The sequence below is a fragment of the Eumetopias jubatus genome, unplaced genomic scaffold (assembly GCF_037043125.1).
Source record: "Eumetopias jubatus isolate StellerSeaLion01/CBP00866 unplaced genomic scaffold, mEumJub1_p1.0 scaffold_3, whole genome shotgun sequence".
NCBI classification, from domain to species: Eukaryota; Metazoa; Chordata; class Mammalia; order Carnivora; family Otariidae; genus Eumetopias; species Eumetopias jubatus.
This window is the reverse complement of record NW_028274809.1, coordinates 12,152,217-12,179,334: the sequence shown is the minus strand read 5'-3', so window position 1 is coordinate 12,179,334 and position 27,118 is coordinate 12,152,217. Positions and strand designations below refer to the sequence as shown.

The 27,118-nt window shown below is 40.8% G+C and overlaps 2 protein-coding genes and 1 pseudogene across 3 annotated transcripts in view; 1 reads left to right on the top strand and 2 right to left on the bottom strand.

The window, feature by feature from the left end:
• Positions 1-8,636, top strand: part of MFF (mitochondrial fission factor) — a 44,083-nt gene extending 35,447 nt beyond the window's left edge. The window contains exon 10 of one of the 2 annotated variants that reach the window (XM_088021529.1): positions 8,338-8,636. The gene's annotated coding sequence lies outside the window, so the exon portion shown is untranslated. Of the gene's footprint in view, positions 1-2,423; positions 4,859-8,337 lie in introns of those variants that run through there. The other variant, XM_088021528.1, reaches the window with a different exon arrangement.
• TM4SF20 (transmembrane 4 L six family member 20) lies at positions 2,269-14,310 on the bottom strand. Its single transcript, XM_028105155.2, is given in 5 exon segments — positions 2,269-2,557; positions 4,283-4,362; positions 4,364-4,441; positions 8,319-8,385; positions 14,129-14,310. Coding segments are annotated over 5 exon segments (696 nt in total).
• Positions 14,311-14,944: 634 nt separating this feature from the next.
• LOC114210911 (protein mago nashi homolog pseudogene) lies at positions 14,945-20,693 on the bottom strand (annotated as a pseudogene).
• Between the last annotated feature and the right edge of the window lie 6,425 nt (positions 20,694-27,118).

The window sequence follows — 27,118 nt, the reverse complement described above, 5'->3', positions numbered from 1 at the left end:
TAAATCAGAGAAAGACAAATACCATACGATTTCATTCATGTGGAATTTAAGAAACAAAACAGATGAACATAGAAGAAGGGAGGAAAAATAAAATAAAAATAGAGTGGGAGGCAAACCATAAGGGATTTTTAACTATAGGGAACAAACTGAGGGTTGCTGGAGGGGAGGGGGCGGGGAGATGGGGTAACTGGGTGATGAACATTAAGGAGGGCACGTGATGTAATGAGCAGTGGGTGTTATATGCAATTGATGAATCACTAAATTCTACCTCTGAAACTAATAATACACCTATACGTTAACTTGAATTTAAATAAAATTTTTTAAAAGAGCTGATGAATAAATGGATGAGAAGGACATGGTTCCTGTTCTCTCACATTTTCTGGTAGTAGTAGACACAAACATTTATGTTACATTGTGACAGGTATGATAACAGTGGTCTGGGTAAGTGCTAACTTAGTTTGTTGGAATCCTGCACCCTGGGAAAGCTTTCTCAAGAGACACTAAAGCTAGACCTCAAGGATAAATAGGCCTATAAAGGAGTATAGGGAGGTCTTTATACAGCAAATGGATTCAGAAAAAAATGCCCGTGTGTCCTTGATGTTACTAATTTTGAGGGGGCAGCTATATAGGTATTGAAAATTATTTCTAGAACTTTAAGCCCAGTAAACATAAATAATTGAAATAAAATGCAGGAATGATCACATTCAGAAAATTGGATTTTCAGTTTTGTCTGTTTTATAACATTTTAATATGGTAAATGCATGGTTTTGTTATCCTGTCTTAAAGATTTGCACGTATAGAAAGCTTTTGAAAGGCTGGCTTTTTTTTTTTTTTTTGAGGCATTTATTTTTTTTAATTGTGGAAGAATGCAAACAGGAAAATAGAAGAGTATAATGGGGGCGCCTGGGTGGCTCAGTTGGTTAAGCGACGAGTCCTGGGATCGAGTCCCACATCGGGCTTCCTGCTTAGCAGGGAGTCTGCTTCTCCCTCTGACCCTCTTCCCTCCCGTGCTTTCTATCTCTCATTCTCTCTCTGAAATAAATAAATAAAATCTTAAAAAAAAAAAAGAGTATAATGGATTGCCATATACCTGTCACCTAAATATAACAACATTTTTCCATAGCTTCATTTTTTGGGTGAAGTATTTTAAAAACATGATACTTCCCCCCAAACACAGAAATATACATTTCTTTAAAAATAAGAACATTTTCCTGTGTAACCATAAAACCATTGTCAGGACTAAAAATATTAACAGTAATTCTTTGATATGACTTAAACCAATCCCCTCCCTCCCTCCTTCCCTCCCTCCCTCCCTCCCTTCCTTCCTTCTTTCCTATCTCTGTCTGTCTGTCTGTCTATCTAAGTTGGCTCTACACCCAACATGGGGCTTGAACTCAGGACCCGGAGATCAAGAGTCGAAAACTCCACTGACTGAGCCAGCCAGGCGCCCCCCTAAACCAATCCTTGTACAAGTCTCCCCAGTTATCCCCCAATGAAATGAGTCTACAGAACACCTTTCATTGAATCCTGTCTCTGTTCTCTTAATCTGGATTAATTCCCTCAGCCCGCCCCACGTTTTATTTTTCCTATATTCCTGTTGAAAACGGGGCTATTGTCTGCTTACTGCCCCACCTTTTGGATTTGTCTGACTGTGTCCTCTTCCCCAGATTGCCTATAAGCTGGAAATTAGGTCTAAAACCATTCAGGTTATCTGTTTATTCAAGTATAAAGAAATACCATAAAGAAGTTCCATATTTTCACTTCCAGGATAACTTCTGTTCCTTCCTGTCCTCCCTTCCTCCCCATCTTCCTTCTCCTTTCTCCCTCTCTCCCTTCTCCCTCCACACACAAGAATATAGAATTACAAAATTCGAATATTAAGTACCAAAAGATACAAAACAAATTGAAAACTTCTCTCCACCTTTCCCCAAAGTCAACCACTGATGATTTTTTTTGCTTTATACATGAAAGGCTGATTTTTTTTTAATCACCTCAAAGATGACTTTTGGCCTAGGGGGACTCATACAGCTTTCTAGACAGTGTTCCATTTTTGAAATTCTAAAAGAGTGTCTTTTATTTTTTTTTAAGATTCTATTTATCTATTTGAGAGAGCACAACCTGGAGGAAGGAGCAGGCTCCCCGCTGAGCAGCGCCCCCCCATCCTCCAGGATTAAGACCTGAGCCACCCAGGTGCCCCAAAGAGTGTCTTTTAAATGCAATTCTCAAATGATTCAAAACTGCTAATATTTCCATTTTATTACCATGAAACTATACAATTCTACTTCTCCGCTTAGTGACTCCACACAGACAGCCAAGGAAACTGATGACCATCTGACTGAGCCCAGACAGGAGCTCCAGAATCCCCACAAGCAGTAGGCCGAAAAACACTGAGAAATGGATCACCCTGTGTTTGTTTTCTTTAGAATTGAAGTGCAAGGTATATTTTCTCCAGTCCCTGGCCATGAAGCCATCGATGGTGAGATTACTGAAATCAGTAGGAGCGAGGCAAGACTCATTGAAGAACCACTGCAGATTGAAGGATTCTGGATGAATGTCGCTGAAATGAAAGAAACGATGTAAGATTTTCAGGAATATCACTTACCATGAAAAGAATGCATCATCGTGCCCAGAAAACGGCAAGTATACTAAAACAGCAAGTCCTTTGGAATACTGTGCCCAGAAGCTGTAGCTAAGATCTGGGTTTCTGATCATATATCCATGTACTCTGACAGCTACAAAACTTTTCTTGAGTATCTGTCCCATCCCTCAACCAGCATTTCTATAGTACCTACTCTTGGGTTGAACCATATGAAATTTTCTATGTCAGAAATGGTCGAATATTCTTAATCTCACATGATTCAACCTAATTATACAGGCGGTCCTCTACTTGCTAAAGACAGGTAAATTAAGGAGCCCACCCCCCCTTGCGGAGCTCAATTACAGAGCTCAATTCTTAGTACAAAATTGCAGTGTTGCATCTGCTCTTAAACTGGCTGTACTTTTACTGACAAAAGACATGTTAAAAAATGTCTGATTAAAGGGATTTGTACCCATTATAACAAGGTATGGAAAATGAGAGACTTCTAGCCCAAACGCCATCTGCCCTAAGATGATTTTCCCCCCAGTTTTTCTACAGAGTAAGGCTAAGTATTCTTAGAGAGTTTGCATTTCTGGATACCAACAACTGACATTTATCCTGGGAAGACAACAGTATTTTCAGCACATGGAATGGGAGTATGCTTTTTGCAGTTTGCTGCAAGCATGGGATCCGTCTTGTAACTTTTTCTGTTACTATGTCTCCCCAGTTACAGTGGCTCTTATCTCCAGAGCTTAGCCTGGTGACTGGTGAGTTATTCTCTCCTAAGGGCCAAATGTGTAGAGCATCTGCGCTTGAAAGGTCTTATTTTAAACTATAGATCTACTAGGAAAGGGATTTTTTTTTTTTTTAATTTTGAGTCACAACAACTGCAGTATGCAAATTCTGAGAGATTATTTTTCTTAAGGTAGCAAGAGAAAAGGAGGGGGGATTTTTTTTTTTCGTGTAATTACAAAAGCGAATTCTGGTTCTTTTCCAAACTGAGCAACATACAGATAACCAAGAGTCAGATTGTTCTTTTCTTCCAGTTTTACAGATTGTGCCTAGATTCAGGCACAGAACCATGTGACAAGTCTGAAATGAGCCACTTACAAGTAACTCCTCAATATTATCACTATATGAGTTAACCTTGATCCATTCCCATGCCTACAGTATATTTGCAGTACTTCTGCATGAATCCATCAACTGCTTTTGTTTCTCTTAGAGCTTATAAGTAAGGCTCTAGATTTTATGTATTGCGTTTTTATTCCATTTTTTAAATTATAAAGGTAACACATGATTAGGACTGAGAACCTGAGTTAGTTCAGAAGTGTAGAAACTCAGTGCTCCCTTCACTTCCCCAGAGCATCCCCCGTGGCCATTCTTCAAGGATAAAAGTTAAGTTTCTGGTGTATATTTCTAGAAATTCTTTATACACAGACACACATGCAGCCACGGGATAAGCCATCTGAGTCAAGTACTCCTTTTGGACAAGATTCCTGCCCTTCCCGCCACCCCCCAAAACCATTCTGGGTGTTTCCTCCATTTCTGTGAGATTGTACCAAGTGGGATTAAGGTGCTAAATCCCTAAGAACCTGTGTTCCACTCATTCCATCAAAGCACAACATGGCACCGTGTCAGCACCACACTATTCTCATGGAACTAGCTGCAGCATGTAAGACAATCCGTGAAAATCAGGATACTCACCTCAAGTTATTGAATGAAAATTCACAACTGGAAGTGCTGTTCTCTTGAGAGTTACAAATGAGAGGACCTTGATAGGTCCGAGAGAGCCTGGATAGATACCAACATGCAATACACAGCACCAATGACCGTGATTACATTCAGAAGTGATGACAGAAGCATCTGGAAAATAAAGGAGGAGCATTGGCGCCCGTTCTTACGTGTTCTGGTCTGTTTCAAGACTCAGCCGCAGGTGCAGGCTTCTGATCAACTGCTGCTGGTCTCCAGGCCCCCTGTGGTCTTAGGTCTTAGGATCTCCATTTGATTAGGTCTGAATTATCCAAGAACGAGGACAGCAAAGTCTCTGCCATTTGATTAGACTTACTAAAAGATTGTTGGGGGGGGCGCCTGGGGGCTCAGTCGTTAAGCATCTGCCTTCGGCTTGGGTTGTGATCCTAGGGTCCTGGGATCGAGCCCCATGTCGGGCTTCCTGCTCAGTGGGGAGCCTGCTTCTCCCTCTCCCACTCCCCCTGCTTGTGTTCCCTCTCTTGCTGTGTCGCTCTCTGTCAAATAAATAAATAAAGCCTTTAAAAAAAATTAAAAAAAAAAAGATTGTTGGGCTTGCTACTGTCTCCAGAAAATCTGCACTTTTATATACCTGAGTCTTGTCTGTTTCAAGAGACCACTGACATCTGGTACTTCCTCCCCATTCTGTGTACTTCCTACTCCACAGAACCTGGACTAGATCTTAACCACCCACATTTTGGTGTCTGGTCTTCGGACTCCCAACTCTTTCATCCAGATTTGGCCCTGATGCTGTGAGTGGCTAGTGGTCCCCATTCTGCAGGGACCAAAAATAGTGTAGTGTTAAGCAGAGTTTCTCAACCTCAGCACTGCTGACATTGGGCATTTTGTTTTGGGGCCTTTCCTGTATGTTCTGGGATGTTTGGCAGCATCCCTGGCCTCTACCCACTACATACCAGTAGCAGTCCCTCCACCCTTCCAAATTGTTGACAACCAAAATGTGCCCCAGACACTGCTGAATGTCCCTCTGGGGGGCAGAACTGCCCCTGTTGGAGAACTATATTGTGTTAGGGAGAAAGATTGTAAGCCTTTAAGCATCCCTGGCCTCTACCCACTACATACCAGTAGCAGTCCCTCCACCCTTCCAAATTGTTGACAACCAAAATGTGCCCCAGACACTGCTGAATGTCCCTCTGGGGGGCAGAACTGCCCCTGTTGGAGAACTATATTGTGTTAGGGAGAAAGATTGTAAGCCTTTAAGCATCTTTCATTTCATAAAAGAGAGTCAGAGAAAGCAGAAAAAAAAGCATGGAATTTGCCAATAGGAAATGTTATGGCCCAAGTGAATGTTGGTATATGTGTATGCTTTCCAAAAAAAAAGCTCTATGTTGCTTCAGTGAAGTTGTTAGTCAATGATAATTATGACTTAAAATCTGCAGAGATGAAGGAATACTTGTCCTATTCCTTGGATGCGATAATACTACTGCTTCCAGAGGGTTTAGGAGACCTGACTTAAATGAGTAGGCAGAAGAAGTGGCTTCCTTATGTACCTTATGCATGTTGTGGGATATTGGGCTTTACATATATTATCTCATTTAACCCTTTCAATAACCCCAAGTATTATTCCCACTTTATGGATGAGAAAAGTATAATTCAGGGAGGTTGGCAAACTTGTCAGAATCTCATAGCTGGGAAAATGCTAGTGCTCAGATTTTAATCACCACACCAGAATTCATCAAGCTGAAAGCACAGAACAATGGACTTGGAGTCTAATTCAAATCCAGATTCTTCCACACTACCGTGGCCTGTGCCAGTTAATTTGCTCATCAAGAAGTGCACTGTTTATATTTTGGTCATTTATTATTTCTAACTTCTTATCACTACAAAGGGGCCTGGCTATAGAACTGATCCTGTGGGGGTTCATGTAAATGACTCCACAAAACCAAAGCATTTGGAAACAAAACCAAGAATTGGACAAAGGGAAGGAGCAAGGAATAGTTAAAGTATGGGAAATAGTTGGAACAATTAATACAGGAGATAAGCCTTGGTGACCCCATCTTCCACCTCAAGATCTAGCCTTTATCAGCTTTATGATGTTTTGGTCTTTTCTAGACTTGGAAGATACATGATATGACTTAAACACCAGTCTTCCCATGACTGCCACGAAGTGAGAAAAGTGCCTAAAACACTTTATTGCATATAATCAATATAAGCTGGAAATTTTAAATAAATAGCCAGCACCACTATTATTAATAGAGCATGAGCTGTATTATATAGCACCCCCCCTTGGCGCTCTAGAGTTCCTGTAGCTCCTTGGCACATAATAATCTGTAATGTTGCTGAAGCATGAATTCCAATGATTTTCAAGGTTGGTATGGGGAAGAAAATCCTGCTGAGTTAAGCCCCACACCTTCATGAAAAGGTGTCTTGCTTATTCTCAATGTATGGCCCTCCAAGGACAGAAAAAACCTAAGTGATCATTGAAAAGATGACTTGTCATTAAAGACATGTGGGGGGAAAAGATTCTTAATGGAAATATGATTTGAGACAAAAATCTAGAGAAGTGTTCTGATATTTTACAGTTCAGGGATTTAGAAATATCTCAAGATCTTTCTCAAGAATGTAAGTACAATATAGAGGTAATACAAAGTCAAACTTCAAATTATAATTTAAAAAGAAAAATGCCAGAGAGGAGAAACTGAAAACTAATGTTTATTGATATTAGTTATCATAGTCATCATTAGTTATCTTAGTGGTTTTGAGACAAATAAGGTTGTAGAGTTGGAAGTGTTCTGAGCATAGTAACAGAAGGTTAACAAATATTCACTTCCTTTACTTTTAACTTAGTTATAATTTTATACATAACGGGTGCACAGTAAAAGTTTTGGTGTTTAAGTCATATCATGTATCTTCCAAGTATCTATGGTGTATCAGTAACAAAGATGGACTATCAACAATTAGCAAAGTAATTATAATCCTAGATAAATATCAAATGTCAGAAAAGGGTAATTTTTAAAAATATAAATGTGTAATACAGATATAAATATGCACGCTTTTAAACACTGGGTCTCACCCCTGGGGTTGCATTGGAATCACCTAGGTGCTTTTGAAAAATACTGAATCTCTGGGGGCCACCAGGCATTGATATTTTTAAGATCATTCTGGGTGATTCTAATGTTCTCATAAGGCTGAGCACCATTGTTTTCAAACCTCAAGCTCAGCCAGGAATACTTACTATGACTGCTTGTTTACTGATCTACTCCCTCCCTTAGAGAATAATGAGAGTCCTCAGTGTTACTTAATAACAATGGCCATGGCATAAATAGTGTAAAGATTGTGAATTTTGGAGTCTGATGGATTTGGATAAAAATTCACCTACTTACCAGCTGTACTACCCTGGCAAATTATTCTCTGAGGATCAATTTCTCAGTCAATGAAACAGAGACCATAATATTTCCCACTTAGTGGTTTTGAGAGAATTAAATAAGGTTGTAAGAGTTGGAAGTGTTCTGAGCATAGTAACAGAAGGTTAACAAATATTCACTTCCTTTACTTTTAACTTAGTTACAATTTTATACATAATGGGTGCACAGTAAATGTTGGGGAAAAAAAAAACCATTGTCTCCTTTAACTGTATAAGGACAAATTATTCTAATCCTAGCAAACCCATCTTTCATAGAATTGAGGGTACACTTTACTGAAGTCTTTTAGACACACCACGAAAATAACAAGTATTCAAGAATTATGAAATTGATTACAGCTCTGGGTGTGCCTTCGAAATCTCCTTCCTTTGAAAAACTTTAGGTTAGTGAAACTGGAGATTGAGGAAAGGTCTGAAGACTGACTCCAAAGCTAAATTCTTATGGGGAACCAAAAGAAAAAAGAAAAACTTCACACTTTCCATAATATCATGTAATCGTTGTAAATTGCACGTTTCTATGGCTGTGGTCCTGCCACTGACTAGGCAGATACTGATGACTCATCGGTCACCGACTGTTCTTGTGCTTTGGCTCCAGGCCGATGGCACCATACTCACTCCAGTTCTGTTGTTGCAGCACGCTCTTCTTCTTGCTGCCAAGGACATTGTTGTTGCTGGAATGGCCCGGAAATCACATCAACAGGAACGATGAATATGATTACTTCTCATCAGATGGAAAAAGCACTCATCACCACCTCCCACAGTTGTGGGAAATCAAGGCTCAAGAGAACAAAAGGGGAAATTTGGCAATATCCCTTGATCTCATGCACTTTGGGATCCCCATTTCAACCACGAAGATTAAAGTGGGGGAGGGCTGGGACACCTCAGGATAACAGCTTCAAACTCCTCCATCTACATTCTTACTCTCATCTTTAGAGAGACTTGGATTTTAAATGGATTAAAATGAGTTAGTTATTCATTGTTTTGGAAGGAATGTGTCTGAAAGAATTGTTTGCATCATCCAAAATTCTTTTTTTTTTCTTTCTTCCTCTTCTTTTTTTTTTTTAAGTTACTATAATCTATGACCACTTACCCAATTTCCCAAAAATTGTACAAATTAATCTGGCAAGCACCCAGAAAAAAAATTGTTTGGTTGGCAGTTGGGAACTAAGAACTCTGTCCCCACCCTTTCCCACTTCCTAACTTCCCTCCCACCCCCTGATTTTGGGAAAATGTTTTGGGAAAAAATTTCCCAACCCCTGATTTAGAGAGCGTCACCACCATCTCGCCCGTTACCAAGCTTATGACCGGAGCATTATTTTTGGTTCCACGTTCTCCTTTCTGCTCATGTATCCATGACAGGTCATGAGCTCACTTTTTGGGAATCCTGCATATAGTCCCTTCTATGTCAGGGGAGATGAACATTGCTGAGGAAAACTGTGAGAAATGATGCCGCATTCTCAGGATTAGGTTTCAATTTTGAGTAATATCTAGTCAGCAGCCATGAGTAGAAATTCTTACGGGAAAAAGTTTTGTATCATTGAAGAGTGAAATATAAATCATTTCCTTCCACTGTAGAAATTTTAGCCGTGAACTTTATCTGCTCTCTCAGCACAACTGCCCTAAAGCAATTCTCTCTTCTTCCTCCCATTCTTGTTTTCTAATGTTTTATTGAGTTCTAACAACAGGCCAGGTACTGTTGTAGGTGTTGAACATGGTTCAGTTCATTCCAGCCTCATAAAAATCCCATGAGGTAGGCGCTAGTATTACTCCCAGTTTACCAAGGAAAAGAATGAGACACAGCAAGTTTGAGTGACTGGCCTAAGAAAGTGGATGAGTGGGGATCCAAAGCTAGGCATTTGGGGTCCAGAGCCCAGACTCTCAACCACGACTCTACACTGGCCAATTCTGACAGTTCTCTCTTCCTCCATAGAGTCTATTCATTCTCATCCTCCACTCCCCTGCCCCCACACCACCACCTGACTCATCTCATCGTCCTCCTTACTGCTTTTTCCCTGATGCTTCTTTCCAAGCCCACATCCACCTTTGTTCTTTTAGAACGGGTCTAAGATCTGCACCTTACAAGGCAGCTTTCCTGACAAACTTCACCCCGTTCTGACCATGTGCTGACTCCATGTCACTTGTGGAGAACAGAGTATTGTTATCAAGCTTCGCTTATATATTGCCTTGAACACCAACACTCTTATAATTCAGGGGGCACAGGTACGTATGACAGCCCAGCCACTCTGGGGCGTAGCTTGAGAGCCCAGAAGAAAAGGAAAAATAAATTTTAGCTCTCAAATAGGTGTTAGCATTCATGGACTAAGCTTCCTTTGTTGTACTCATAAGCTATATTGTCTTCTGAATTTAAGGAACAAATGATTTAGAACAGAAACTGGCAAACTGTGGCCCACCATCTCTTTTTTTATAAATAAAGTTTTATTAGAATACAGCCATGCCCATTCACTTACATATTGTGCATGGCTGCTTTCACACATCAATGGTACAGTTGAATAGTTGTGAGAGAGACTGGATTGCAAAGCTGCAAATACTCACTATCTGGCTCTCTATAGAAAAAATTTCCCAACCCCTGATTTAGAAATGTAATGAGTCTGTTAAAGGTAAAACAACATTAAGTTACAACTTAAATGGATAAATCATTCCATTTTCCTTATTGATGTAAATTAAACTCTAATTTACAATTGTTATTAACAATTGTAATTGTAATTAACAATTTAATTGATGTAAATTAAAATCTAATTTTCTGCCTCCAGAAAGTAATTTATCTCAGAAAAGCTGAACGTTTACTTTCATAGTTCTCCCTTGCAAAGGTGTTTTATAAAGTAATAATGGCTTGCGGTATATGAATCCTCACCCAGTTGACTTCATGACATCTTAACACATCTTTGTTCCATCATTATAGGTAACTTGATAATTCACTGTTAAAGGTAAAACAACATTAAGTTACAACTTAAATGGATAAATCATTCCATTTTCCTTATTGATGTAAATTAAACTCTAATTTACAATTGTTATTAACAATTGTAATTGTAATTAACAATTTAATTGATGTAAATTAAAATCTAATTTTCTGCCTCCAGAAAGTAATTTATCTCAGAAAAGCTGAACGTTTACTTTCATAGTTCTCCCTTGCAAAGGTGTTTTATAAAGTAATAATGGCTTGCGGTATATGAATCCTCACCCAGTTGACTTCATGACATCTTAACACATCTTTGTTCCATCATTATAGGTAACTTGATAATTCACTGTATTTCAATCATTTTGTCCATTCAAAGTTTTGGATGTTGGAGGGGCTCTTTATAAGATGGACAATAAAATGTGATTTTATTTTATTTTTTTTAAGTCCTCTCTATACCCAACATGGGGCTCGAACCCACAACCTAGAGATCAAGTTGCACCCTCCACCGACTGAGACAGGCACCCCTGGACAGTAAAATATGAAAGTATGTGCGTGCATATGTAACTGAATTATAATAAATCTTCCAGATAATCTCCTGTGAAAATGAGTAATTAGGAAAATACTCTTTCTCTTCACTTCTTAAGCACGCTTGAATGCATGAGTTTTTGTGAAATTAAAAATCTTCATAGACATTTGTTTTTATAAAAAAGTAGTATTGGTGGGGTGCCTGGGTGGCTCAGTCATTAAGCGTCTGCCTTCAGCTCAGGTCATGATCCTGGGGTCCTGGGATCGAGTCCCGCATCGGATTTCCTGCTTGGCGGCAGCCTGCTTCTCCCTCTCCCACTCCCCCTGCTTGTGTTCCTGCTCGCTATCTCTCTCTCTCTTTCAAATAAATAAATAAATAATCTTTAAAAAAAAAGAGTATTGTTCATTTTTTCTTATAGAAACCCATACTTTTATCCAGCTTTAGAAGTAAGGTAGTAAACAGTTTTACAAATGAAGTAATAGAAAGCTTTTAGATCATTAAAACTCAGATAGAATGCAACTTTGGGGATTTTTCTAAGTACTTGAACATGAGAGTAACACACAAAGCCATAGTTCATCATAAACATAAAAACTACATTTTGAGAATACTTGCTGTACATAATATCTTCTAATTTGGTTAACGTTCAACAATTTGTTAGGACTTTAATAACTGATAAATTATCATTATGTAATAAGCGCACTCAATGAATCAGCATGATTAAGATCAGACTTCCAACTGATCTCACATAAAAATAAAGTGGCCTTTATATTTTTTAGAGGAAACATTTCAAGTCTTTCTTTTTAGTACCTGAAAAAAAAAATAACATGTATTGATTTTTCCACTTAGCAGACAATGACTGAAGATAATTTTGTAACATCTACTCTTAGTCATGGTTTCAAAAGATGAAAATGTTCACCTCTCTTTTCACTAAATCATAAAACCATAAAATGAATGCATATTTTATGAAGTAATCAATAATGAATTCCATAGTATTAGCTACTTCCTGCAAAATCCCGTTTTTGAAGAAAATTTAAAATGCCACAGCAATTTTAGAAAGATTTCAAGAGCTATGACAAGAGTACTATCACAGGTAGTGAATGCTTCCTTATTAACTTTTCTGCGTGTTTACAAGTATATGAAGAGTTCAATATTTTGAATGATTCCCTTTGAAAAAGATATTCTTTCACATTCTATCTATAGCCAAGGAGCATGAAAATGTACCTGTAATCTGAGCCCTTCTATCATCTACCAGTCTGCTCGTGAGCCTAGTCTAGAGTTTGAGGCTTAGTCTATAAAATGCCTATTGAAATTTTCAAGTTGTTTGCTGCCTTGATGACCTTCTACAGTACTGCGCAATAGAGATTCCTCACGTGATTCCGCATCTTCATTAATACTTACTGAGCATGATAAAGTAAAAGTAGTCAAAGAACCAGGAAGTCCAGATTTTCTGGAACTGTTTCACAGATTTATTTCACCTTTCTATGCTTCAGTTTCCTGGTCACTTAAATTCACGGATTAGGTTATGGATTTTATCTTTCCCCTTTGTCAATTGGAGATAGCTGTTGAGGATTATGGTGCTAATACTGGTGGAAAACAGAGCTTTGGAATCAGATAAATCTGGAATTGAGTTCCACACCTACTATGCGCCTTGTTAACACTCCTCACCTTCTGTTTGCTGATCTGTTAAAATACAAATGGTAATATCTGCTTAGCCAGATTATTAGATGAAATGAGATAGTGTAAACCCAGTAGCTGGCACAGAGAGTACTCTCCGGGCGCCCTTCTCTGTGTCTTCACCCCCTCACCTTCCTCCCCTCCCCCCACCAACATAAACACACATGGAATGTAGGTGTGTACAATCACCACCTCAGGCTCCATTAATGTGAGCAAGAAATTGTTTTTAACTGAGACATGTTTTGTAGTAGAGCCAGTTTATAGTTAAAAAGACGTGACTTATTCTAAGTGGATTGTTTTAACTGAGGAATTTTGGGGGCTTCGTGGAAATTGCCCTCATTGGTTAGACTTGGCGAGCTGCTCCTGTCTTTTGGTCTAAGCAAGATGCAAGGAAGCTCATGCTATTTAAGTAGAGAGAATCTTCTAGAAGGGCAGAAAGCAGACACAAGGATTGGCACTGTTGATCACTTTCTCTCAGCCTGGAAGGGAACTCTCAGGGTTGTTTGAAGAAATAGACCCTCTGCCTAAAGCAAGGTGAATAGATTGCTCACGATGTTAGAGGGAAAGAAACTGTTGACTTTTGGGACATGCTTCCTAAAATGGCTTTTTGGGGCCAATGTGGTCTCAAATCCAGTGTGCCAGCCAAAGGACAAATTTTTTTTTTCTCATTAAACTTTTGTTTTAATGGGTCTCAAAATTCTGTGACAGATTTTTGGTCAAGTTGTTTCCATTAAAAAGTACTGATTTTAAAAACGAATAACTTTGTTTAAGGACAAATTTTTATCCAAAGTTTAACATGTAATGACCCAAGAGCGTTTTCAGAAAGTCTGGGCTAAGACCAGCAGCGGGAACTCATCACCACTTAAACACACGCACGTTCAAACAAAAGCTCATTTCTCGGACGTTAAACAGACTCCCTTAGTTACCACTTACCACTCCTGTATTCCTGGAGTGAATACTTAGAGACTAGTATTGGCAAAGGAAAAACTGAGGGAAGGGATTCAAAACACCTTGAACGCTAACTTTAAAGCTTAGAAGAACAGCATAACACATGTGAGGTAACAGGATAGGTAACAATCCAACCAACTTTTATCAAATTATTAGTTTTTTTCCCCAAACTCCCTAGTCCATACCACAGTTCATTTAAATTGTCATTCTTCACTGATGAGAGTATAAATTAATACCATTCCACTGCTCCTGACAGTATCCTGAGCCAAGACATAGTCCACTGTAAAGCTGATGGTGTTTAGGAGTTTGGTAAAATAGGCAGTCCTTTCTCCAAACCAAGCCAAATAAATGTTACTCACCATTAGACCTGCTCCTATAATCCCTGGGAGCCACCACTCAAAGCAAGAGATGGGGTTGTGAAAAAATTGGCCTTCATCCACAAAGTTGACAAGGAGAGGGATTGCCCTGAGAACTATTCCCAATAGAAGTAGAACCAGCAAGCTGAATCCATTGCAGGATGTCCACCCTTCACAGCAGGTCATGGTCACCCCCCGGTTCAATGAGAAACCCTTGTCAAAGTGGCTGCTGGCATGGCACTGTCTTGCCTTTTATTCTGAGCCTTCTAGTTAAAGTTTAGAACTTACGAAAAATAACTGTGGGAAGTTCAGAGTCCATCCAGGAGGGCAGGGCAGGGCATTATTATGAGAACTGTTGCAGGAAGTAAGTTGGATTTTCTTCCTTCCTTTCTTTCTTTCTTTCTTTCTTTCTTTCTTTCTTTCTTTCTTTCTTTCTTTCTTTCTTTCTTCCTTCCTTCCTTCCTTCCTTCCTTCCTTCCTTCCTCCCTCCCTCCCTCCCTCCCTCCCTCCCTCCCTCCCTCCCTCCCTCCCTCCCTCCTTTCTTTCTTTCTTTCTTTCTTTCTTTCTTTCTTTCTTTCTTTTTCTTTCTTTCTCTTTCTTTCTTTCTTTCTTCCTTTCTTTCTCCCTTTCTTTCTTCCTTTCTTTCTTCCTTTCTTCCTTTCTTTCTTTCTTTCTTTTTGCAGTTCGTTATATATTTATTAATGACAACCATTTACCATTTATAAAAAAATTGCCCTGATATACACAAAAATTTCCTGATGATGGTTATTAAAAACAGCTACTCCCACCCGCTCCCCTTGTGTCCACCCCAATAGTCAATCTACACTGGCTTAATCTGGAAGTGTAATCCAGTAAGACTGAAGACAAAACACTTCAGGTTCTGGGCAAGATAATAAAATACGTGTAAGCCTGCTGGACCCTTGGATTGAGTCCAATTTTTGATGTTGTTAGCCAATTTTTGATGTTGTTAAAGAAACGTGTTCATCTCCAATGACAATGTCAAACTCCTGCCAGCCCACCCTATCAGAAGGAGGCCACAGAGCATCATTCTTTCTGGTTATCACGCTGCCAACAATTATTCTCCTCAGTATCTCCATCGCACTTTGATGTACATAAGCCTGATCATGACATCATTTGTGTAATTGCTATTGGTGGCACATCTCGATTTCCCATCAGGTGGGAACTAAAACTACAGGAATCTGAGGTCAAACTTGCCCTTGTGACACATGTAATAATGCAGATAAAGGTCACTCTCCCTGGCTCCATAGGGGAAGGAAGGTGGGGGAAAAAATCTGTAATTTCTGTTAGATACATTTATGCAAGAAAATAAAGAGATGAAAACTAAAAAAAAAAAAAAAAAGGAAAAAAGAAAAAGATATGTTTCCTTAATTTACATTTTACTAGTAGGCCTTATAAAAAGTAAAAACAAGAATATCCATTTTATAAAAAGTATGTTTTCCTGTTGTATCGATATTATTACCACCTACGGAAGTTCCTTAGTTTGAAAATGTTCAATTAAAAAATGAACATATATGAAACAGAAAATAATTTTCTCTGCTGCAAATGTTCTTGATTAGTCAAAATGTTAGGGCTCGGTTTCAGGCTGTATGCTCACATACACAAAATGAAGAAATTTTTTTGATTTCATATTTTTCCAGTCCTTATAGACGAATCCATTTAGAGGTGGCCTGTCCAAGGCTAGTGGGAGCTTCCGTTAACACTGGAAGACTGACAGTGTTCAAGTATGGACACCAGTACGAAACGGGAATAGGAGAAAGATGGGGGGGCAGATTATCATGTCTTACTTTCTTCGAACCTTGAGCGCTTACTTGGTTATGCCCAGTATATTTCTGGCCTGTGGCTTCATGTTGTCTCCCTACTAGTTTGTGAGCACCTCAAGAAAAGTTTCCATCAGTTGGGATAGGCTTTTAAATACCAAAGTTCTCACTCATGCGAACTGGCCATTGTAGATCAACAAGAGGGCTCTGCTTATGGTTGTTACTGAGAGATTCAGGGGCACAAACCATTTCTATCCCAGCTTTCACAATTGTGGAGGCAGAATAAAAAGATGTGGTGAGCCACATACTGGGTCTGAACGTTTTTTTGTCCAGAAGAGATCCACATCACGTCTTTTCACATTTTCTTGGCCAAATGGTCACTCAGTTATGCTTGAGTTCAAGTGCGTGATGAAATACAAACCGATGTGTGTCCAGAAGAGAGTCAAACATAGGCCGCTCTAATACCTTCCATGCCCGCCTTCTGTAATCCCCTTTCCAGCCCCGAGCATGGTCTCAGCAGATGTTATGGGGAATGATGAATGGGTGGATGAGTGAATGCAGAAGTGGGGTCAGTATAATCCATAAGCTCAGGTGTCATGGTCTCGGAGAGGGGCACACCAACCTATTAAAGCAGGAGGGCACACTGTGTGTGTTCCATGGGGCGACCCTGAAACATTAGTTCCAGTTTCCAGTTCCAAACAGATTAAGAATACCCCATCCATCAAAAATAAAAATAAAAAATTATAAAGTTAAATAAAAAAAACCATCCACCTATCACCATAGCATGCCACTGATAATGATGGAAGGAACACCAGTACAGAAGACCCTGCTATAGCAGCACAGAGAGAAAGGGGATACATCCATTATATGATTTGTATACTTCTGCATGGTTGAGGAATCTAGAATAATTTCATATTTATTTTATAAAAATTAACAATTAAAAACTGCCATCCTGGGGGCACCTGGGTGGCTCAGTTGGTTAACGTTTGACTCTTGATATCAGCTCAGGTCTTGATCTCAGGGTCATAAGTTCAAGCCCCACATTGGGCTCTGCACCAGGCATAGAGCCTTCTTAAAAAAACAAAACAAAACAACAAAACTACCACCTCATTGAATTATACAAATTATATGACTATGGAAATATTATGGAATCATAATTATATATAAGTGAATTATATATTTATTCCTGAGATGACTACATGGGAAGCGGTAGTCACTTATTTTCAGATGTAGACTTCACAATTTCAAATCCTTTCCCATCTTCATAGGAGCTGAATTAAAGAACTGTTTAGGTACTAGTTTATTCATAGGGACCTGAATTTGTTAGACTATACCTGACTTTGAGATTCTAAGACCAAAACTAAGTAGCATGCTTTGCTAGCAGCCATAACAAAACTTACTTCCACTTGGGTTTGGTACTCTTTACACTTGTGGCTAAAAGTAGGTATTTGAAAAACTGTGTAAAAATGTAGACATATAGGGGCACCTGGGTGGCTCAGTCATTAAGCGTCTGCCTTTGGCTCAGGTCATGATCCCAGGGTCCTGGGATCGAGCCCCGTATCAGGGTCCTGGGATCGAGCCCCTCATCGGGCTCCCTGCTCAGCGGGAAGCCGCTTCTCCCTCTCCCATTCCCTCTGCTTGTGTTCCCTCTCTCACTATGTCTCTTGCTGTCAAATAAATAAATAAAATCTTTTTTAAAAATGCAGTAATATAGTCTGTATTATTAAGGGAAAGATATTTCAGGATAAAGCAGAAAAGGGAATCTGCTTTCAAATGAAGAGAAGGAGCAGAGCAGACAACTTTTAAGGTACCTTTCTGACCCATACGCCTCCTTCTGTAAAAACAATCCCCACAATTTACACGAGGAGAACCTCTGTATCTCATTTGTATTATGGAACTTTGCTCCCCTGGTCATTGCTAATTAGAATACCAGTAGAGAGAGGAGCTTAGCTCTTCCGATCTCTCCCAGGAGTTTAGAATTGAAAAAGATACTAGTTATTCTCTGCTATGCATGAAATGGGAAGACATGCTTATCAGTTCGGATTAGGCTTTAGTTGCATGTAAAAAGAAATTCAAGATAACAATGGCTTAAGTAAGACAGTTCTTCACAAGAAGTCTGAAGGTAGGTATTCAGGAGCCTGAATAATAGCTCCGCTTACTCAGAGATCCTTCCAGGTTATAGAGCCACCATGAGCTATCCCTGGGGAAAAAGAGAAACCAGTCTGCAGAAAAGAAAGAAGAGGAGGAAGAGAAGATGCAGATGTGTAGAAAGAAGTGAAAGGCCGCAGGGTTTTAGAGGGAGACAGAGAAAGAGTAGCTGCCTGGCTTCTCGAAGGCTTTCTTCTTGATTCCCACCTTATGAAGACTGATTGTAGGTTCTGTCTTTGTTTGATGCCCTTTGTCAGATGCCTCTATATTACAATCAATTATCCCTTTTACACTATTTTAAATGGATTTCTATTTTTTTTACACCCCCCCCAAAAAAAGCTAAAACCGAAAGTTACAAAAATCAAGCATAGAAAAGAACCGAAATAACTTCTCACATGCCCTGCTGGAGCAAAAGTGTTCAGAACAAGGAAGGATTCTATCAAGATGGGCAGGGAGCTAGAATTCCTCCTGACTTTGGAGGGTGGCTAGAATTTGACACAAAACAATGTTCAGGGGGCATTTCCTGTACTAGTGTTAGTTGCAGAAAACCAAAAGTCTTAGAAATATAACTGGGAAATTATGTGTACAAATTACTGGGAGGTTTGGAGGGGCAGGTTCTAGGCTAGCTTCCAGAAATGCCTCCTAGGACATGACCGCTGAATGGGTCCGTGAGGAGCTGTTGCACCTGCGGTAGTCAGAAGGGAGAGAACCCAAGAAGCACCCTCTGGAATAATTGAGTTCAAGCATATACCACTAAAGCTGCAGCCTAGGAAGCCACGGCCACTGTTGCTGCCACTGACCCTCCACAACCTCAAGGCCAGTGACTGGACCTTGGATCACCGAATTTGACTTCTGCTGTTTTATTAAAAAAATAGGTTTAGGAAAATTTGAGGACACTAGAAATTATAAGAAATGCATAGTACATAATCAATATAAGTAGGAATATAAGTGCAGAAGTTCCACAAATACTAAAGTAAATATTTCATAAATATGAAATATATTAAAAAGCATTATTTCACTCCACTGAGTTTATTAGTATGAATTTTTGCACCCTCAGAAGTGAGTTTTTTTGCAGTGTGGATTTTGGTTGGTAGATCATATTGGACTGAGAATTATTTGTGTATTTGTATGTTGTGCGTATATATGTATATATACATATATATACACACACATATATACATAAACAAATGTTAATGCCTACCATAGCCCAAGTAAATAAGGGAATCTGTGAGGTGGGGAAAATGGGAATTTAGTTTTGAGAGCTTAATAGATTAATATGCTGCTAAAGCTGTGAAGGTCATCGGAAACTCTTTGTTCAACCTTATTATTTTACAGATGACTAAGGGAGACAGTAAGACTCAGGGAGGCTAAGGTGACTTGTTCATGGTCAGGTTGCTCTGGCAGACCATGAACTTGAATTTGGAACTTCTGACTTCTAATCAGGTGTCTCTCTATTAAATTATAAGCTTGATATTTTGGTGAACCAGAAGAGATGAAAGTTCAAAATGTCTGAAGATCTACGCGCAGGAGTGAGCCTGTTCCCTGCAGCATCTGCCCAGAGGATGGTCTGCCTGCTTAGCAGCAGCATTACTTCTTGCAGCAGCTCTTCTGCTGGCAACAGCACTTCCCACCGCCTCAGCCACACGAGCCACAGCCACCACAACTTCCGCAGCCACAGCACTCCATGGTGTCAGGAGAGAGGACTCGGGAGAGGCGAGGAGGGAGACTCAGGGGACAAGGGAGATCTGATGCCGCCTTCCGCTGGGGGAGCCCCTTATGTACCATCTTTGCTTTGGGCTTGACCCAAGAACATGACTAGTTCCCTGTTGTTGTTTATTTCCATTTCTCTGGGCACATTTTGCAGTACCTCTGGTTTACTTCCTTAAGAAAATTTGGCCTCTTAAAATAGCTTGAGCTCTGAATTTCTGTGTTCCAATGACATATTTACAACAGGACTATGAGGGTCTGAAGTATTTCACTGTCATCTTTATTTTCTGCCCAACCAAAGCCACTCTGACTCCGAAGTCTTGACCTAAGCATTGATTCAAATTGTGACATCTGATCTTCTCCACGTGTATTCAGCGTCCTCACTGATCCCTTAAGAGATGGTACAAAGAAAAACCTTCTGAGGCTGATGTCTCTGCCATCAGAGGTATCAAAACTTAGCCACTTCTGAACTCCCCTGTGTCCAGGCTTCAAGGAGAAAAGCCTGGGGAGCCTTTCCATCCTTTTTCACGCTTCCTGCTGTCCTGAGTTAGTGCTCAGCTCCTTCAAATAAACTAAAAGATATGATGAGAGTCACTTAAACATTAGTAAAAAGAAGTTAGCAAGAAGACTCCAAATTGTAAGACTTTGGGTCCTGGAATCAAGTCTTGGAGCTGCTGGTGCACCTCGAGCTATGTGCAGCCTCCTAATTGTGACCAAGCAGGTGCAGACAGGCCCATCATGCGGGCTCTCCAGCCCAGGAATGCGAACCGCAAGCATGGCGGGGTTCCCGAGAGCATGGCGCCTCCCCGAGAGCATGGCAGGGTCCCGGAGAGCGTGGCGGCGTCCCCGAGAGCGTGGCGGCTTCCCCGAGAGCAGGGCAGTGTCCGCGAGAGCATGACGGGGTCCCCGAGAGCATGGTGGCGTCCCCAAGAGCATGGCGGCTTTCCACCAGGGCACAGAAACAGGATGGCAGGAATAGGTGGAAAACGTAATCAGTATACGTTTGGATTTGGCAAATCAATCACGTGCTACCTTCAGAATACAACCGAGCGAAGTACAGGTCAATCTTGTTTGTAAGCTACAGCCCCTCCGGCCGCTGAGCGGGAGCGCACGTACAAACAAGGCAGTTCGGGGCCACGCGATGAGCCCCGTTGTACAGGCAGGTCCCGGCGATAGGCCCTCCTTCGCAGAGGAGGTCTGGGGCGGGGCGGTGAGTCCTCAGTCATAGCACCAGTCTCCCGCCGACCAGGGGCACCCCTCCGTCCGGGCAGGAGGATCTCGGCCCTGCACGTTAGCGTCCCACATGCCACAAACACACAAAAATAAATCGACTAAAGCACACAAGGGCCCCGCTGCCCCTGAGGAGCCAGAGCCGAGCCTGGGAGCCTAAGCATCTGCGGCAGGAGCTGAGGAACCCGCTCAGGGCCCCAGGGAAGTGGTGTGTCCTCAGCCCTGCCCCGTGTCCCTGCCACAGGAGCTTGCTGCCTCTGCCACGGAGGTTTGTGGGCTGATTGCTTCAGAGCGTGTGTCGGGAGGGTCTGTGTGGCGGAAACACTTAGGCAAGAGAAAAGACAGATTTACTTGTTAAATCTTTCTCAGCACAAATACAGAATAGTCTTGTATAATAAAGTCTCAACTTCCGGTCAGGACTGGCAAGCGTCCATTGTCTTGCTTCTCCTTGGGTTCTAATTAGTTGTTCTGCGGGGCTCACGTGTCACTGTGGTGTTCGCAACCGTTGCCGGAAGTAGCTGAGCAATGTTTACCAGATTACACAATTCATATTCCTCTTAGATTTGTTTGCATGTCCTTCTAGACATAATGGGCCTGAAATAGCCTGTTGATTCTTTCCTTTGGCAATGAATGGACATCAAACACTAGACTAGTGAATACCTTTACCTTCTTAAAATATTTGCCAAAATTTAATTACATTAAAACATTTTCAGCTTTATTTAAATAATATTTATTTAAAATGTGGATGTTCATTAATTATATTTGATTTTTCTTTTAATTTGGTAGGTAATTTTGCAGGGTTTTTTTTTTTTCAAGAAAGTTAACTTTTAAACATGTGAAAAGTACTTCAAAAAATTTTTTACTTTTACAATTCCTATATTTTGTTCTTTTGATGAAATATATTCAAATTTTGTATAGTTTAAATACTATTACATTTTATTTTTAATCCTTTGGTCAATTATAAATACTTAGTTTATTGAATGAAGGTAAGGGAAAACATTCTAGTATAAAGATACAATAATTTATGATATATGTGCATCTCTATTTTACTCATCTAAACAGCCTGACCCATCAACAGAATAACGAACCATAATGCAATAGTGATTAAATTCAGTTGACTTTGCTATTTTGCCAAAAATCACGGATTTACACATTTTTTTTCATTTGGTTGTTATAAAGGTGTATTTGATAAGGCAGAAGGATAGAGCATATTTCAACTATCTGCTAGTGTAATTTATCACTTTTTAATATTGAGACATGCAGTCTGCAGGCTTTAATTTTTATTCACATCTTGGCCCTGCCAATGTTAGGGTGGGGCTTGCATGCAAACACAAGTGGACGGCATCCACCAGCCCAGAGAGATGGTGGAGTGTGATTGGAACCTAGGGAGCAGGGAGAAGCTGGGATGGAGGAGATCAGTTAGCAATGCAGGGGACACACTCCAGAGAGGCTTGAAAACCACTCTCGGCCCTTTGCGTTCATCCTGTGGGTGACTGGGAGCCCTGAAAGGTTAGGCACAAGAGGAAGAAGCCCCAGTAGTCCAGGGAACAGGTGAATTGCTCTTCCCACCGGGCAGTCAGTAACGATGCTCGGAACCATATCTTCTGGGAGGGAAGCCCCAAGACGCTATTACTCGACCGTCAAAGGATGGGAGGCAGGGCTTGAATAGGTCCATTTCAAATCTTGCTTTCACAGGGAGTTACCCTCTTTTAGAGAAGTGAGCACTGGTTATTATTGTTCTTCCCAAGGTAAAAAAAAAAAAAATACTAAGAGAAAAGAGAGCACATTCTTTAAAATGGAATATCTGGTCACTCATTCTGTTGTTCATGGGATGCTTTAGGAGAGAGTACCTGTGGAGGGAATGTTGTTGGATGTGAAATTGGGAGGGGGTCATGATTTATTAGGAAAATGCATGGGGGGTGGGGCGTAGGAGTCAGTCCCCTCCAGATGTTTGGCTTGTGCAGGTCCCTCTAGCTTCATGTGACTTCCTCACAGATAATTTCTTCCGGTCTAATGTTGCCATTATGTGGTCACTCCCCTGATCTTATATCACATTCCACATTTCATTGAGAACATTAGTCACTGAAAATAAACATTATTAATTTAATGGGATCCGATTTTAGTCCACAATCAACATGAACCTTGGCATTCATCTTCCTAAAATGCTCACCTCTGCCCAAGGCTCAACTTGGAGCCATAAAATAGGAAGTAGACAAGACCTTGCTCTCTCCACTTTTCTGCCTCAGAAGAAAGAGGAATATTCATCTGAGGGAAGGACACGGATTAGGGTGAAAGGGAAAGTAGGAACACACATGTGATTCTTTTAGAATCTTACATCTTCTCTATGCCAGAGCAGTAATAAAAGCCTCCAGGAAAAATTCTGAGTAGCAATTCTAATAGAGTCATTTGTCATGTATCAGCAGCAAATGACCATGAATGAAATGATAGTGAGTTGTCTTGCCCGTGGAGGTAGTTTCCATACAGTTTCTAATCCAGTGACCGTCATCATTTAGACATAGAGTATTTGACCTTGCAGTTTTGTGCACATAGAAGCACATATGACAATTGTTTAGAGTCATGAAAACTTATAAGTCATTGGAGTGTTAGTTGAAGGATAGCTCACTGATTAATTTAATTCCTTCAGCAAATACTTACTGAGAATCTACTGTGTAGGCTCTGTTCTAAGCAAATGGGATGAATCAGTGAACAAACGCAACATAGATCCCTGCTCCACAAAGCTTCCACACTCATGGGTAGAAACAAAACATAAATATAATGGATAAATACTGAGTACATTAGAAAGTGGTAAGTTCCAGGGCACCTGGGTGGCTCAGTTGGTTGAGCATCTGCCTTCAGCTGAGTCGTGATCCTGGGGTCCTGGAATCAAGTCCCACGTCTGGTTCCTTGCTCGGCAGGGAGCCTGCTTCTCCCTCTGCCTGCCGCTCCCCCTGCTTGTGTTCATCTCTCTCTCTGACAAATAAATAAATAAAATCTTTGAGAGAAGAAAGAAAGAAAGAAAGAAAGAAAGAAAGAAAGAAAGAAAGAAAGAAAGAGAGAGAGAGAGAAAGAAAAAGAAATTCCTTAGAAAAGGAAAGCAAAATAAGAAAAATTAGAAGTGTGGAGTGGTTTTGTACTTTCAAATTAAATCATATCTATATCATGTGTTTCATGCAGCTTTTTATCTTTTTTTTTTTTTAAGAGAGTGTGCACACGAGCAGGCGGGGAGGGGTGGAGGGAGAAGGAGAGAGAGAATCTGAAGCCAGCTCCACACTCAGCGCTCAACGCAGGGCCCCATGCAGGGCTGGATCTCACGACCCTAAGATCATGATCTGAGCTGAAACCAAGAATCAAATGCTTAACTGACTGACCCACCCAGGCGCCTCTCGTGCAGCTTTTTAAAAATGAGATATGTGTATAGAGCACACGCTGAAAAATCTCTAAGACAAGTTAAGAGGGGGGAAAAGCAAGTTACAGAACACTATGAACTCATTTTTAAAAAGTACTGGTGTGTGTGTGTGTGTGTGTCCACATGTGCCCGGAAACAACTGAAAAGACACACTCTAAAACATGCTTCTGCACATCTCCCATCTCCCCACCACCCAAACTGTGGCAGACACACTAGGTAGGTCACTTCACCCCCGGTGGGTTTTTCCAAGCCCTGCTCCCATTGAGAGTGACCCTGTGAGGGTCCACACTTTCTACAGGGGCCCCTGCTTCAGTTGTCCCCTTCAACCACTGAGTTTGTAGTCCTCTACCTCTTCTTCCCATGTTCTAAATATTTTGCAGAGAGGGAAGACTTTTTGGGGTGTCTGATCTACCATCCTGCCAGAAATGGAAGTGATCTGTAGAATTTTTTAGAAAGGTATATAAAGCTAACGTTAAAGTGAAAAACAACAATTGGATTTGTTCATTCTGTATCTGTTCTTGACAGGGATGTATGGACAATTGGATGCCACACCATGGGGAAAGAATTCTTCACCTAGCAAAATGTGAGGAGAAACCCTCAGGGAAACCGGCAGAGCCCTCCAGCATGGGTGATGTTGTCGGGAAAAACACGCCCAAAACCCTGCCATCACATCTGAGTCATTCGCTGTTCTAGAAATTAGCGCATAGTTGTAATGATAACCTATGTTTCGTTAACTCTAAAACAAAATAATTTATACGCATGATTTTTAGTTTCTTTTTTTCAACCTATCAATAATTACTTTATTTTTTAAATTTTTATGTTAATTCCAGTATAATTAACATGCAGTGTTACCTTAGTTTGAGGTGTCCAATATAGTGATTTGAGGATTCTATACAGTCCTCGGTGGTCACCAAGATATTTCCCCCATCTCCCCACCTGCCTCCCCTCTGGTAACCACCAGTTTGTGCTTTAGAGTTAAGAGTCTGTTTCTTGGTTTGTGTCTCTTTTCCTTTCTTGTTTTGTTTCTTCTTCTTCTTTGTTTTTAGTTTCCTTTTTAAAGATGAGGTTGGAATCACACTCGTTACTAAATTATTTGCTGTAACACTTCAGTTCCTATTTAAATAGATTCACTTCAAGTTATCTGCCCTCTGTGCTAATTACTCCTGGATAATGAAGACTCCAGTATCCCAGTTTCAAAGGAGTGACCTTGAGACTCAAAGAGATCAAGTACTTTGCCCAAGGTCCCCCAAATAGTGATGTAGAGCAGGCTCTGGCCGTTCTGTGGGGCAGCCAGCGAGGGAGGGGCCTGCACCCGAGGTCTCGCTCTGGCCCACCTCTCTGTTGGCTTGCTCCCTGCTTGCTTCTCAGTCCTCCCTCCCCTATCTGGGTCTCCTGAAATGTCTGGCCCCAGGAAAGGGGGATCCAATTTTAGGTTTGCTCTCCTGGCTTCCAGCTTGAGGGCAGAAACTCTCCATTTCTCTCATAGGCCCCACCCATCACAGCTCCAGGTGACAGACCCGTGGGCTGGTGGCTGGATTCACAGGAGCCAGTCTCCTTCTGAGCCCAGAGCTGACAGATGAGGGGTGTCGAAGGTCATGTCTCCTACCCTGTTCCTGAGATATCATCGTGATTAGCTTGGGGTTGGAAAGTGGACCCTGCTGGCTGGGTGCCTGTGTCAGTGGAAGGGCTGAGTCACGGATGCCTACTGTGGCAGCTCTGTTCCCTTCATCATTCCCTGCCTATGGGGCCATCACCCGGGCTCCTGCCACGGCTCTATCACATGTTCAGTAAGTGATTTATAATACACAATGACTGGTGACTTCTTATCCTTGTTGACATAGCTTATAACATACTCGTGACAATGTTATACAAGGTATGTGATTTCCAGATTATCTGTTTCCTTAATGTGCCAGTTGTGTATTCTGCCCTTTCGGGTGCCTAGACTTTCTGAACACACAGAGGCCAGGCAGCACACAGCATTAGGATCAAGTCCCAATTTTCACAGACCAGGTGTACACATGAGGCCAAATAACCAATAACCATGTGGATCCAATTGCTAGGGACACTCAAAACATGGTCTTTTTTTTTTTTAAGATTTATTTATTTATTTATTTTAGGGAGAGAGCAGGAGCAGGGGGAGGAGCAGAGGGAGAGAAGCAGACTCCCCGTTGAGCGCAGAGCCCGACGGGGGGCTCCATCCCAGGACCCTAAGGTCCCGACCTGAGTCGAAATCAAGAGCCAGACACTTAACTGACTGAGCCACCCTGGCGCCCCTCTAACACTGTCTTAAACCAGATTTCATCCATCCAGAAATCATTAGTTGTCTGTCTTATCCTTATAGATTCTCAAGAAAACAGGTTATTTAACCTCTCTCTCTGCAGTCAAGGATTTTTTCCCCCCATGTAACTAACCTGAACTCTTCCGTAGCTTAAAGCCGGTGGAAAATATCCGGCAAAAATAAAAAATCAAAGAGCCCTATACGTGTTAAGTAATAGTTACCAAATTACCTTTTAGCCATTTTATTCTTCACCAGAACATGTTATTCTAAATTTTATTATGATGATGATGATGATGATGATTATTTATACTTCCTTACTTCTTTCTGTCTGTTTCTTCAGTCTGGTCCTGCCCATTTCTCCTCTTTCCTGTTTGATTCCCTTCCCCTCCTTTTTTTTTTTAAAGATTTTATTTATTTATTCATGAGAGACAGAGAGAGAGAGAGAGG